General features: G+C 42.8%; 1 protein-coding gene across 3 annotated transcripts in view; it reads right to left on the bottom strand.

The window, feature by feature from the left end:
- Positions 1-1119: 1119 nt before the first annotated feature.
- The window catches only part of atf6 (activating transcription factor 6), a 31116-nt gene continuing 18158 nt past the window's right edge, over positions 1120-14077 (bottom strand). For all 3 annotated transcript variants that reach the window (XM_019896670.1, XM_019896669.1, XM_019896671.1), the window contains exons 13-16: positions 13699-13769; positions 12196-12307; positions 9436-9520; positions 1120-1354 (exon numbers count right to left, since the gene is read on the bottom strand). In XM_019896670.1, coding sequence (XP_019752229.1) covers positions 1158-1354; positions 9436-9520; positions 12196-12307; positions 13699-13769 — 465 coding nt within the window. In that variant the 3' untranslated portion in view covers positions 1120-1157. The remainder of the gene's footprint in view (positions 1355-9435; positions 9521-12195; positions 12308-13698; positions 13770-14077) is intronic.

Raw genomic sequence — 14077 nt, 5'->3', positions numbered from 1 at the left:
GCCCATCAAGGTTCCACCCCCACCCCACTCCCATTTTTGTGAACAAAGTCTAAAATTCTGATACATTTTTTTGTTTGTTGTTCTTTGTAAAAGCTCCTGCGTGCAACAATCAAATTACACCAAAAAGGCATTTGTCTGGGTGACTATTTGGGCAAAAAAGAAAGCTGGTGTAATTTCAGCTTCAGGATGACAATGACAGACTGAAATCCACAAAATGAAAACCGCACCAAAAAAACAAAACAAAAACAAAAAAAAAAAAAACCAAAAGAGTAAAATAAAGCATCAAATATGCATACAGAAAATCCAGTGTTTATTTTAGCGTATGCACAAAACACACATATTGCATGTCCTTACAACTGGCTTGCATTGACACTGGGGGAATCAAAATGTATTTTTCTTACCGGTGCGCACGTGCGAGAAATACACCGCAAGAGAGCGTTTAAAAATGAAACACATGGCTAAAATAAGCTTGTCGCAAAACAAAGATGCACTTACTGACTTACGCAGACTGTGAAAAAACAATGAATTACTTGAATTACTTAATTGCATTTCTGAGTCAGATCTGAACATTCCAGGTCTGCACTGCAAACTATTATGTTTTTCATAACCCCACCACATATACCTTATTTTAAATTCAAAGACTGCAAGTGCACTACACAAAAAGTGCAAGATATTTTCACATATTTTTCCCCAAAAGATGAACTTTATCCATACAAACAGAACATGAAAACATACAATTTTGTCAAAGGTTACGGCAATATAAATAAATACACGCATCTAAATCTGTTCAAATATTTTCAAACACAAACAACATTCTTCATCAAGAGTATAAAAACAAACAAACAAAAACAAACGAACACCAAGTACATACACATAGTGGTCAGATGTCAGAACACATGACTTCCTGAGCATCCTGTCTGTAGCTGCGTGCAATCTACTGGAATATTTCTTCATAATTCATGAAAACGTTTTCAGCAGAAATGCCAAATTCAAAAGAGCAGTCAATGTAGCAATCCCAAATCCGCAGATTGATTTTTGTCTTTTTTAAAAAAAAAAAAGATGTTTTAATTGAAATGTTTTCAATAGTATTCCTTTGTGGCTTTAAGCCTTTTGTTTTGGGTTTTTTTTCCTCCCGATGGTCATTATCGACGGTGGCCCTAGGCCGAACCCATGAGCACACCGACGGGAGGTGCGGCCTGTGCCTCTGCCCGGGAGTGCTGATACAAGTTTTGCGTGCGGTTGACCCGCAGTGCTGGCGGGATGGTGGCCGAGCGGATGTGGAGGATCCTGGTGTCGGTCACTTCGCAATCGATCTGCATCATCACCTCAAATTCCTTGTCGCCGATGACGCTGTCTGTAAGGGTAGATGAAGATATTAAAAGGGGGATACATTATTACTTGTGTACCGGTCCGCCAATCAAGCGGAAAATGACAAAACCAAGAACAGTGAACTCCTGTTGATCACAGTAGATACATTTCACAACAGGGAAAAAGCCACGACAGAGAACATCAATAAAACCGTGTTTTTGTTTGACCCCTCCCACACATATTGACATTTATTAGGGAAAAAAAAAGCTTTTTATTTATTTATTTTTTTTAAACACACAAAAGTGCAAGAGGTTTTTTGGGAGTTCATTGAAGGACAAAGTGCAAAGACGAGAGCAACACAGTGGAGTCCAGCCCATATTTGGTTGCGTAGCGGGCGACCAGGAAGTAGCCTGGAGGCCTTTCAGGCTAATTTAGAAGTAAACTGCGACTCTACAATGTAGATTTTGACCAACATAAGATAAGAAAGATAAGAAAACCTTTATATGTCTCACAATAGAGAAAGGTGAACATCCATCAATTACTGTGCCTTAACCACTTCATGGCAGGTCCGTTCCCTCGTGTCCCAAATCTCTGGACATTGGGACACCACAATTATTAGAACTTTTTTTTTTTTGTCCATGCAGTTTACTATAGAAATATCATTTGCTGTTAGCACTCTGAAATCACTCCGCCAACCCCGCTCCGATTGGATATCCCGTCTGACACCACTCCTGAAATGAAACATTTTCCAGTCTGCGGCATGGCGCTGTGAAGGCAAATGGCCACCTTTCATTGTCGCGCCATCACAGCACATACACAATCAATGTGCTCCTCAACTGTTCACTGCGCTGTGGTGTTCTACAAACGGCTCCTTTTCCTACAAGTGAGGGCACGAGAGGAAATTCAGTAAAGCCCGCCCCCCAAAAACCAATAACTGCCCAAGTCGGACAACGCGTACGTGAGATTGATTGCCATTTCGACTGAAAGAATAGCGCTCTAATCTTCCCTTGCCAGCCAACTTGTTGAAGAACTGCCATTTTCTTTTGAGGCGCCCGGATTAGATGGAAGCATTATCTTGTCAAGGCAAATGCAAAGCAGAGCTGCAGCCTTGTTTGAGTAGTAACGCAAAGGCCCTGCACTGCGCCGTAGAGGGTGGCGCGGTGAGCAGTGCTTCAGTTGCATGAGACTTCAATTTATTTTTGAATGTCGATTCTCGATCCTTACGGTTAACCGATCGGCATGTCCCAAACATTTTTTTAATATGTCCAAGAATTGCAAATCATGCCTCCTTTAATTCCTTTACCAGTTCAGCTCCCGTCAAACCCTTGCCACGTTTTAAAGCTGAGAAAAGTGTGAGAAAGGATTTTTTTTTTTTTTGGGAAGGCAGCTGGAGGCTCGCTTACAGATGGGGGAGTCTGGAGGTGAGTCACGCTGGATTTCTCCCTCGCAGAGAGACAAAGCGGCTCCTTACGAGAGCTGGACACGCATATTTGCGAGGAAAAAGCAGTGAGAAAGAAAAGAGTGTGGGGGGGATGTGGCCAGACCGTAACTTACTTGACCCATCTTGAAATTTACAAGCATGTGTTTTTTTTTTTTTTTTTTTAAAACATTGGGAGAAAAACATCCACAAAACCCAAGCACGCTTGTAAAAATCCTATGCCAAAAAGGAATTTGTGAAGATTGATACTAATGTCGCTTTGAAAGTAAAGTCCAATTCATCAGAATGATTCAGGGGAGAATGCAGAGAAACGCTACGCCGACAGAATGATGAAAGCAAAACCGTGTGGAACATGAGAGGCATGATTGATCCTCCCCCCCAGTGCCTTCAGCTCTTCAACACTGACCGCAATTGTTTGTTATTGTTTGCTGGCGCTTTGTAAATATTGGTTCCATTTGGTGTGGTTTTCCCTCCTTATCATGCTCCTCATCCGCCGTGGTCGCCCGGTACGGCCGCTCATCGGACTGCCGACATTGAAACGATCCACGGTCGACGAATTAAATGCGAAACCGAGGAAACCAGTAACAACAAACATGATATAACCTTTTGCAGCGTGAATAGAAAATAAAAACCATGAATGGGGGTCAGGGGGATAGAACTTAAAAAGCAGATTGTTTCATTGCAGGACGGCTAGTGAGAAGACCAATCCACAAAAGGGACCAAAGACCAAGGTCCTCCTTCCAGTACGTGCTTCCCGCTAGTAGTAGGAGGCTTTCGAATACATCAGGAGAGCAGCAAGCGGTTTAAAAGCTGCGGTATTTTTCCAGCCACCTGTGCAAACCATCAGACTCCTCCAGTGCTTTTTGCAGCATCTTCACAAGGTTCTCCTCAGGAAGGACAATAGGGGAGTTCCCTCTCCCGCCTGCAAGATTCCGCAGGTGTTCATGTCATTAAACGGGCGTCCTGACGATGACCTCATCTGCCGCTGAGATTCATCCTTCGCACCTGCACTGAAACACACTTAGCAGACCTCTTTGGATGGGATCCAAGCTGAAAGATCCGTTACGCTATATGGCTATTTAAAAGCCAGCGCCACTCGGCTCGTCTCCGTGCAACTTTGTAAGATAACGCTTTCAGGTCGGTCCGGTCTGTAGATGCTGCTCTGAATGGGGGAGCAGGACTGGTGCTTTTGGAATTTGAATCCAAGAGCAACTGAAAATGTATTTAGGATAGCACAGATTTCAGCTAAGGCCACATTTCTCTCATATGCAAATCCACAAATCGACCTACCACACATTCACATAATGAGACATGGTGAGCCAGCCACAGGGTCCTTTTCAATGCCAAATCATCTGAGCAGATTTTGATTTTCACAAGGGTCGCGCGGCGTGCTGGAGCCTATCCCGGCCGTCTCCGTGCAGTCGGCGGGGACACCCTGAGCCGGTTGCCAGCCAATCGCAGGGCACACAGAGATGAACAACCATCCGCACTCACACTCATACCTGGGGACAATTTAGAGTTTTCCATTAACCTGCCACACGTTTTTTGGAATGTGTGAGGAAACCGGAGTACCCAGAGAAAACCCACACAGGCACGGGTAAGAACATGCAAACTCCACGCAGGAAGGCCAGAGCCAGAATCGAACCCTGCACCTCTGCACCGTGTGCAATCACTAAATTTAATTAACTCATTCACTCCCAAAGACGTTTTTAAACGTCTTTTCAGACTTGGTCCAGAATTGGCTGGTACTGAATGAGTTAAAATCCAAATCTGCTTGGTTAAACCCGTTGTATGATTTGGCATGGAATGACCCCACAACACTATGGAACTATCGGAAAACGGGCCTTACAAAGAGACGACTCAGTTGTCTCAAGTGGACCGTTAACAGCGTGCTTCAAAAGTGTCTTCAGAAGTGTTTGGGAGGGGTAAAACATTGTAAAATATTTTTATGTGGCATAAACTGGGGCTACCTCCCACTCCCCCCGCAGTTATAAGTGGCAGACTGGTATTGCATATCAGGAAGAGAAGGCAGCATTTCCGAATGAGACGAGAGCTGGGTGAAACTTGACGCTGGTTAAAACTCCTGAGTCACTTTCAGACTGCTGTTTTGTTAAAAACAGATGTCAGAAACCATCGCATGACCGTTTGTCCAGTTGTGTGCTGTTTCTGGCTCCACAAGTCCATAAAAAGATCACTCAACAAGTCGGTAGGTGACACGGTACCTTTGCATTTGGGTCAGCGAGCTAAAGTAGATTGACTTCGAAAATAAATACACGCGATAGGTTGAGACATTTTTGGACACGGGGGACTGCTGAGTCCATCGGTTTGATACTTAAAAATGCAACAGTTAGGTTGATGTCGTGAATCGGCTACCTCGACCGTATGAAAACTCATGTTTTTGTTTTGAGACATCAAGCTCCACTCCATCTACCCTGTTATTATTTTCAAAAGAAACTGGCAATTCTAATAATGACTCTGTAATTTGCGGGCGACGATCTAAAGGGATCGCATCCCGTCGGAGGGCCCTTATTTTTGTGTTCCCTCTGACTGTCAACCCTCAATTTCTCAACAAATTACCCCAAATGCTCTGAAGGGCACAATGGAACAACCACGAGACGACGACAGACTCTGCGGTGAAGCTGCCAATCCTTCACGGTCTCCTTTGCTCCTTTCCAGATTCCATCTGGAGGTGTTCCACAACATTGCAGTGACACAGCGAGCTGCTACGACCCGATAAAGGCCGGGGGTCTGGCAAGCATGTCTCCGAGTAATCTGGAGAGCCATTTTCGAGAAGATGCTATCTGCCGCACCGGCGCCAAAGCTGAAGGAAACGTTTACAGGTGACCTGAGAATGACCTCACATTTTTTGAACCCGGGAAAGAACGCAAATGCACTAATTAGTACCATCATTAGGGTGAAGTTCTACGAGCCAAAGTAAGAGCTAATAGGTGTCAATAATTGAAAAGTGTATCAGTGAAAAACTGAAGGGTGTACATTTATTTTGTGAATGCAAACACTTTGTTTTCCTTCTTTCTTCTTTCTACCCACAATCTTGCTGCTGTAGACTGTAAATTTCCCCAGTGTGGGACAATTAAAGGATATCTTATCTTAAGTGGTCAGCAGCATTTTTTTTTTTAATCAGAAATGGTTTTGGGTGTCTCTCAACGTATTTTGGCCCTTTCACATAGCCAAGTACAGCACTACCTCAATTTACGAGATTTTCCCTTTTGACTTGTGAGCAGAAATTTAAAATGTGAGCGCGAGACATAGTTTGGCAGATGATTGAACAGTTCTTCCAACTGCTAATGGATAGCAGCGCTGTTGCATTGTTCTAATGGACATTTGAACACTAACGTGCAAACAGACAATACAACAATACTCAAGCATACTTTCATCTGCAAAAAAAAAATAAAAATCACAACTATTACTGCAGCTTACTGAACTGCTATAACTGTCCTCTTCGTTTCTAGGTGTATGTTTGCATTACAGTGCCCCTGGTGGCCAAGGGTGAACAGGTAGACTATGGTCTTATTTTTCAGAGAAAAAAAGGCATATTTTCCAGCTTCTTACTTTTGAAATAAATAATTTCTTGCGGTGACAATGATTTATTTTTTTTCTCGAAAATAGAAAACTTGTAATTCCTTTGGCACTTCGGAGTACAAATGGTTCCGTTGGTCTTTGGATTATTGAAGGGGGGCCTTGGAACAAATACTCCCCTGTACAGGTTTCCCTGGAGTCAAAAGTGTGCAATCCCTTGGTGGGACACCTGGTTCAAATTTGGGCAGACTTAAGTACGAACGAAACCCAAAGTCCCCCCCCCCCGCCCCGAATTCTAATTATCTTTGAGGCAGAATTGGTCATACTTCTCTTTAATTAGATTTCACAAGTTGCCATTGCATGTACGTACATACAATGTATAAGGTCTACCGGTAAATGGCACAAAGGCACATTTGATTTGGTAAGTACAAGGCGAGAGTATCAATCACGCTGGTGAGCGCTCGAATGGGGATGAACTGTTTAGATTAGCAAAGTAGGAAAATCTGAATCCGCCGCTTTACCTTGAACCCCCCAGCGGCGGCTCTGCAGCAAACCGCAGAGCACATGTACCCAAGCGTAAATAGACTGTCTGACGCGGTTGATCCACCTGTAAATGATGTCATGGCCCAAACCTTTCCTCTCCTCCAAACATGTCACTGCCACTTGATTGAGCGACTTTCAAACTTTACGGCTCATTAAATAAACACATCGCGCAGTCCTTATAAGGAGTCACGGCTCGGGTTGATCCGACTCCGGAGAAATGCCAAAAGATTCGAGTTCACTTCACTCCAAACCTGCGTATGCAATATCGAAGGCGATCCCCTTCGCTTGTTAACCAAAAGATCGCTGCGCATTAAGTTTGCCCAGCTCCAGATGAAAACCATTTAGTGACTGGAAGCGAAAGGCATTCCTCAAAAAGGGAGCTGGAAAGAATCAGGATGCATTGTGGAATAATCAAGTTCCAATGAGAGAACGGTGTCGCTCACCCAGTTGCATTTGGAAGTTAAGGGGGGAAAAAAAAGGGAAAATCTTGAAATCCGCTTTCCTCACGCGGTATGCGGGAAAGCGGCGCCATATCAAAGAGTCACCATCACACTTGAGGTTGCTAGTCTTGTGGCAGCTGGAACAGCGGCTGCTGCGCTTGCATCTGTGCTAACTTAAGCCTGGTGTCAAAAGTCCTCACCCCTCGCTAGCAAGAGGCAAAACCGTCACCCCAGGTTGCCTTCAAGACCTCTGCGGAAAAGACTTGAAAGAGAAAGCACACTCCGCGCACGCATGAAAGATTGTGGAAAATCGGAAAATTCTTTTGTGAGAAGACTGGCTCCAAACTTTTACATTTCATCCTGAATTTCACCTTCATTTCACCAATTAGCTTAAAAAAAAAAAACTGAAAAACTGGACGGCACTATTTACTGGCGTTTTAACAGTCGGTGTGACTGCAAAGAACAACATTCCTGCATGACAAGCCCAACCTACAACAATCTTTATCGCAAAGTCAAAAAAACAACCAAAAAAAAAGGAAGGCGGTATATTCATAAAGGGTAAGTCTTCCTTGTAGTAGTTGCCTCGAAAAAAGAAAGATGATATTGGCCCCCTGCCATCGAGACAGATAAGAAAAAGCCAACAGAGTCAGAGATAATACCCGCCAGTGCCAGACGACGACGACTTTCAACACGTCTCCACTGACGCGCTTTGGAAATGATGACACGGCAAATCTTGGAGAAGAACTTTATGAACCCACAGAAATAAAACATGCGCACTTGAATGAATCACAAGACGGGTGACGGCCAAATGCTGACCTAAGCGTAACGTACACCGACGGTCGGGGTTTGCCTCTCGTCCACCACTTTTTCTTTCCAATAGACTCAAGGAAAAGTCCCACCGGTATCCACCAGCGACTGCCCAGAGCCGCTGTGCTAGATTAGATAAGATAAGTGAGCTCGCAAATCATCAATTGCAACCTACTGCAGCTTTTCCGCCAGCGCGGTACGAGCTCTGCTTGGTCCGGGCTGATTGATTTTTCCATTTCAAACAGTGCAATGGGAAGCCGTGCAAACCACGCCGCATGAAACACATCGGTTCGAAAAGAGACTCGCTAACACGCGACAACAATGGAGGAGAAGCCATTCTATAAATACATCTCAATATGTGGCCGTCGGACATAAGGAGAGTAGTTCTATTCGAGGAAGACCGCACGTGGCAACAAAAACAGGCCGCTGCAACAAAACAGAGACTGTGGAGTCCAGAAACCAGGACAGGGGAAGTTAACAGTAGCAGACGTATTTATTTTAGTCAATTCTAGCCCAAAAAATATAGTCGGCTGCAGCAAAGTCGAGACTGTGGAGTAGGGCAATATGGTATTCAAAACTGGGGTATGTTAACTGAGTTAAGTATCATTAGCATATGTATTCATTTTTAGAGAATAAGTGCTAAGAAATAGCAACAGAGGATGCTAACTTAAGCATCTGTGATTTATTTTGATAATTTCTCAAATACTTGGGTATTTAAGACTATAAATTCTCTATAGGTGGGCACTGTTGTCATTTGGGGGGGGGGGGGGGGATTGCTTTCATCCGAAAGGGTTGGGGAGATAATAAACTGCCTCACAAAGTTCGTTTTTTTTTCTTTTCTCCTTACAAAATGGGATAATTTTTTTTCCCTCCATGTGTTTTAGATTGCTTTTAATAGTATCGATATTATATAAACATGTCAGCCCTGGCATCTGTTAAATTTGTTCAAGTAAAAGATTTGCAAAGCCATCGCCAAAAGGAAATCACAACCCTGAAAAAGCTTTTCTTTTTCTCCCCCCCCCCCACCCCCCTTTAAATCTTTGTGCCTGTATGTGGTTTGGACAGTGGCTGGGCAGCCACGTTGCAGCTCTGCTAAATGCAGCAGGGAGAAGAACAGGCTGAGGGATGTGACAGAGGGCAATGAGGACTCAAGATGCAAAACATTTGGGGGTGGTAGTGGGGGGGGAATAATCCAACAATAATGAGATTACATTTTGACAGGCGACACACATGCTAGTAGTTGGGTCATGGATGTTTTTCATTAGACGTCCTAGTAAGGCATTCATGAGCAGTGTCCCTCGCCTTTATATGTGTCCCAAGTGCTGACTGATCCATTCTACGAGTGTCGTAAAGGGTCCTTACCGTTTAGGTTCATGGCAGGCAACACCACAGACATTTTAGGGCGACTTCCTTTGTTGTGGCTGGTGGCCGGAAGTAGCAGATGATCCTGAGAACCAACACGAGAAGGTTATGGAAAGTATACACCGGCTCTTACCCAGTTTATAAATTAGAGGCTTCTGGTTTTCTCGGGTGCTGACAAAGATCCTTGTGGTCAATAGTGTTCATTTCTTTGAAATGTCACCGACTGAGTCCAATTTCCACGCGGCAGCCTATAATCAAAATCGTCTCGGCAAAAGCACTCGTGTTCTTTCGTTCTCAAGCGGCGCAAACGGCAACATTTATGAGATATCGGTCATAGTACTGCGAGATGGGAATGCATACTTTGCAAAAGAGTTTGCTGCAGGTGAGTGTGGTGCATTTATGCGAACGCCCTTGTGACTAAAAAGCAGGAACGGGGAGGGTTTATTATCGCCTCTAATTGCAGCTTCAAACGGTATGACACAATGTGGTTTGCTGAGGTTACTCTGAGATCAGTGCGAGCATTACGACAGGATACGAGGATTGAGGGAAGCCAACATTTTATATATTGCGCGGCAAACCACTTCTACTTGTCAACAAGCCCAAATATCAGAATCAGAATCTGAAATCCACATTAAATCATGAATTTTCTGACCAATAAATTATCTCTCACGACCAGGCTTGGCTTTTAGTAAAATTTTGTATATAGTGGAATGTCTCACAGAAAAGCAAGTGGTGACAATTTTTCATTTCTAAACTAAATTTCCCTTGGGAAATAATGGAACTCAATTTCAAAGTCAGACTCTAGTGCAGTGGTAGCTCTACTTGCGAAATTAATTGGTTCTGGAAGAAATTTTTTAACTAGAAAAGTTTGTAAGTCGAGACACGTTTTCCATGTAAATGCCCTAATCCGTTCCAAGCCATGCAAAATTCAGACAGAAAAGTTTTCTAAAGCATAAAAATTAAATCAAAATATGTAATAAATACATGTTACGATTACATTATTGCACAATAAATGAGAATTGCTCATAATGTAAAAAAAACAAAGAATAGAGTAAAGAATATAAATGATGGTCATTTAACTTTCAACTGCATCCTCCTCATTTTTTTTGCCCTCTTTATAGTTCATGTTCTCTCCCAGAAGTGTTTTTTGCCTGGCGTTTTGTCAAAAACTGATCCAAAGACGTTTGCTTTTGTCTGCTTTTAACAATCCTTCGAAAATGTCCAAGGCAAACATCAGCATAGTGTATATAATAATCATGATAATTTAGTTCATCAATCCATTATCCATACCGCTTATCTTCACTCTGTTCAAAATCGCCCGAATGTTTTCGCATCAACATAATCTGCTCAGTACATATTTTCATCTATATTCTTTCCCAGTACAAAATCAATCACTTTCATAAATAACAGTTTTTTTTTTTTGTACATTATGCTGAACGCTGTGAGCAGGTAAAAAGCCATCCGTGCTGCTGCACAAATATGTAGTTTAGAGACAAGGTTTGCAGTCTTGACATATGCTTGTGACACAAAGAATAAGATGAAAGCCACCAAAGGGATAATTCAATGGCGCAAAATGAGCAAGCTCTTTTCTGTGTAAGAAAATATCACATCCACGCCTGCTCATCATCAAGAGACTTTCAGCTAGACGATCTGACAGAAGAGCTTCGGGCTCCATGACGACATCTTATGTTTTCCTTGAAACAATATGGATGAGACCCTCAAGGTGCTTTCACCACGTCACCCCAATCCATCCTTCAATAGAGCTGTCGGTGCCCCAACACAATCAGTACTACACAATCTTTCTGGCCTTGTTGAGAGGTAAAATTTCCATCCCCTGAGCTCATTTCGTGCTCAAAGGGAGGCCACAGGTGATTGGTTGCCTGTGGAGGGCTTAAAGTGATCTGGGGTTCCACTGGAGCAACATCAAATGAGCTGAAACTGTTGGCGAGGGCAAAAAGATATCAACTATCCTCAAGACAATAGTCAAAATTAATAATGATTGCATTCATATTCCAAATTCAATCCAGAACCTTGGCGAGGCTTTTAATCACATCACACACAGTGGAAAAAAAGAAAAAAAGCCTCTCACGTTCAAATACGTAGATCCAGGAACCCAGGAAACAAAACACACGCAAATGAAACCACGAGAGATTCCTACATATTAAAGTAACCACAATGAGTAAGAGTGCTGATTTAAAACACGTGAATTATTGTCTTCTAATTGTGAAAAATTGTCTCGAGAATAACCAGTGACTCCCAGCGAATTAATGCGTTGTGAAGGTTCAACAGGTGGTGCTGGGGCAAAAGATCCGATTTTACTGAGCTGCTCTGAAAATCAAAAAAAAAAAAACACCTCAGCTGTCCAATTACCGTATGTTCTAACAAGTATACTTTCTTTGGAAACTCTATGGGTCAATGTTAAAAATGTCAGCGTGAATGCAAATTGAACCAGGACCAAATACGACATACATCCGATGCATCATTTCAGGATCATAGAATTAGATGATAGTCACACGCATTAAGATGCAAAAATGTATTCAGCACTAAAGCACTCCCCCTCCCCTCCCAATTAGGGCTTGATTTTTTTTAACCACATGGGTATGATTTATTCATTAGGCCTTCATGGACAGTTTATAGGAAAAGTCAAATTTAAAAAGGGTCTTGTGGATAATTAGTGTCAAGCTGTGAAACCTTTCTGGACTATTTTTAACATGCCGAGCGTCAATATGTCAGATTGCGGAGCTATCGATCCAAACTTACCCTGCGGAAAGACACCACGTAGAACGTGTCGCCTCGCCGGTTCATCTCGGCAAAAAAGTCGCTGTATGTGTGAGGCGGTCTGTAGTACACTTGGAGCTCACTGCCAGGAGTCCTTTCGAAAACAGAATTATGAGATCAGAAACATGCTGTTACAATTCCCGGCAGTCATCCTTCCATTCATTTTCAAGGGCATTTGTCCTCGCTGGGGTCATGGGTCCCCCATTGCAACTCAAGGCCTTTTTTTCACACTCCTCCATTCATTGTGAATGTGGCAGCAAACATAACTTAAAAACGTTCAGCTGTGCGCGGTGTGACAGACGCTGCGTCCAAAAGGAGAAGGTAGCAGAGTGATTTGTCAGACATTGTTGGCAGCGCTAGACATTGGAAACAAAATGGAGAAAATGGCGTTCAAAGTTCTGAATGAAACTGAATTGAATGTGGCTGTTGAAAATAGGCTAACGGTGTGCTTGCACCTCGTGCCTTGGTGCGCTCGAAGCATGTGACTGACACCCGGCAACCATTTTATTTGGGGGAAAGAACGTCGACATTCAAGCTCCTTAAATACAAGTCGGCGTTGGTGTTTTCATTTCAAATGGGAATTGGTGGTCAAAACAGTGAAACCTGAAAGGCAAAATTAGCATTGGTAGGATTGCTAAGACAATTCAATTGCTTAGATTAGTGATTTGTTTTGTTTTTATTTTTGTGAGAAGTTGTGCATGCAAATCTGCAAACGCCCCTATCAGCGATATGAATTAGAGGGAGAAAAAAATATATGTTTGATCATAATTGAAACTAGACCGCTGGACCCGTTAAAACCGTTTCCCCTTCGTCCTTCACATTTCCTAGGGAGGAAAAAAACTATAGGGGGCCAACAAAACCTATTGCCTCCATCTGTCTGATGTGAGTGCAGCGCAGCAGAAAAGGTTTTGAGAGCTAAAACTCTGAAGTCAAGTACTGGGGTCATCCTTTACAATCTGTGCTTCATTAAACTGAAAAAAGAGGGGAAACAATTTCCAAAAAAGGAAAAGAGATTTTACCTCCCATTTTGGTTCCATTTAAAGCCCCACTTAAGTCAAATGCCATGATAAGAAGAGATGCTTTATGGAATGGTGTTGTGCCAAGGAAAATGGGTATTTTTTTACTTGCATCTTTTTAAAGTTGGCCTAACAAAGCTTTCTAACGCAACAATATGATTCAAAACCATATTATGCGTTACACGGGCTTGTGAAAAGGAGAGTAACATGTTGCAGCTCCACCACACACATTGTTCAACAGACAACATTTGCTAGCATTTAGCTGACAAATTCACCTTTCCCTCTGCTGAGCAAAAGAGACTGCAGTGACCTAAGAGCAAATTAAAAGTCGATTCACTCGGGGGGGCGGAGGGGGGCCTTGAACAGAACAAGCAATCTGCTCCTGACGGCTTCTTTTTATGAAGCGTACATTACAGGTAGAGTAAAAATACAATTTTGTGAAAATAAATGATATCATGCCATTACTCACTTTTCTTTGGCAGTTTCTGTGTATGCGACAGTCACGATTTGAGAGCTCTCGGCATCCTTATGTTCAGTTTTCTGTTGGAAAATTTAAAACATGGTCTCAGTATAGTACCACCCATTAAAAACAATAACATTGGCTGACAACGTCCAACCTCCCGATTAAGTCTGACGGTTGGGTCGTTTTGTTTTTTCAGAAAACATGTCTCTGTTTTAATCACAACTTCAACAATAACGATCGACGTACCCTTTTTGGTCCATTTTCAGAGTTGTGGTAAAATCCCAGAGAGAGCTACAGTAACTCCCCCCAAAAAACATATACAGGTACTCAAATTCAGACGAGATCAGAAATCGACTATACAGGTGAGAAAGAAATTCTCCATGTC

Source organism: Hippocampus comes, unplaced genomic scaffold (assembly GCF_001891065.2).
Source record: "Hippocampus comes isolate QL1 unplaced genomic scaffold, H_comes_QL1_v1.1 scaffold22, whole genome shotgun sequence".
In the NCBI taxonomy this organism is placed as follows: Eukaryota; Metazoa; Chordata; class Actinopteri; order Syngnathiformes; family Syngnathidae; genus Hippocampus; species Hippocampus comes.
This window is presented reverse-complemented; position numbering and strand designations above follow the sequence as displayed.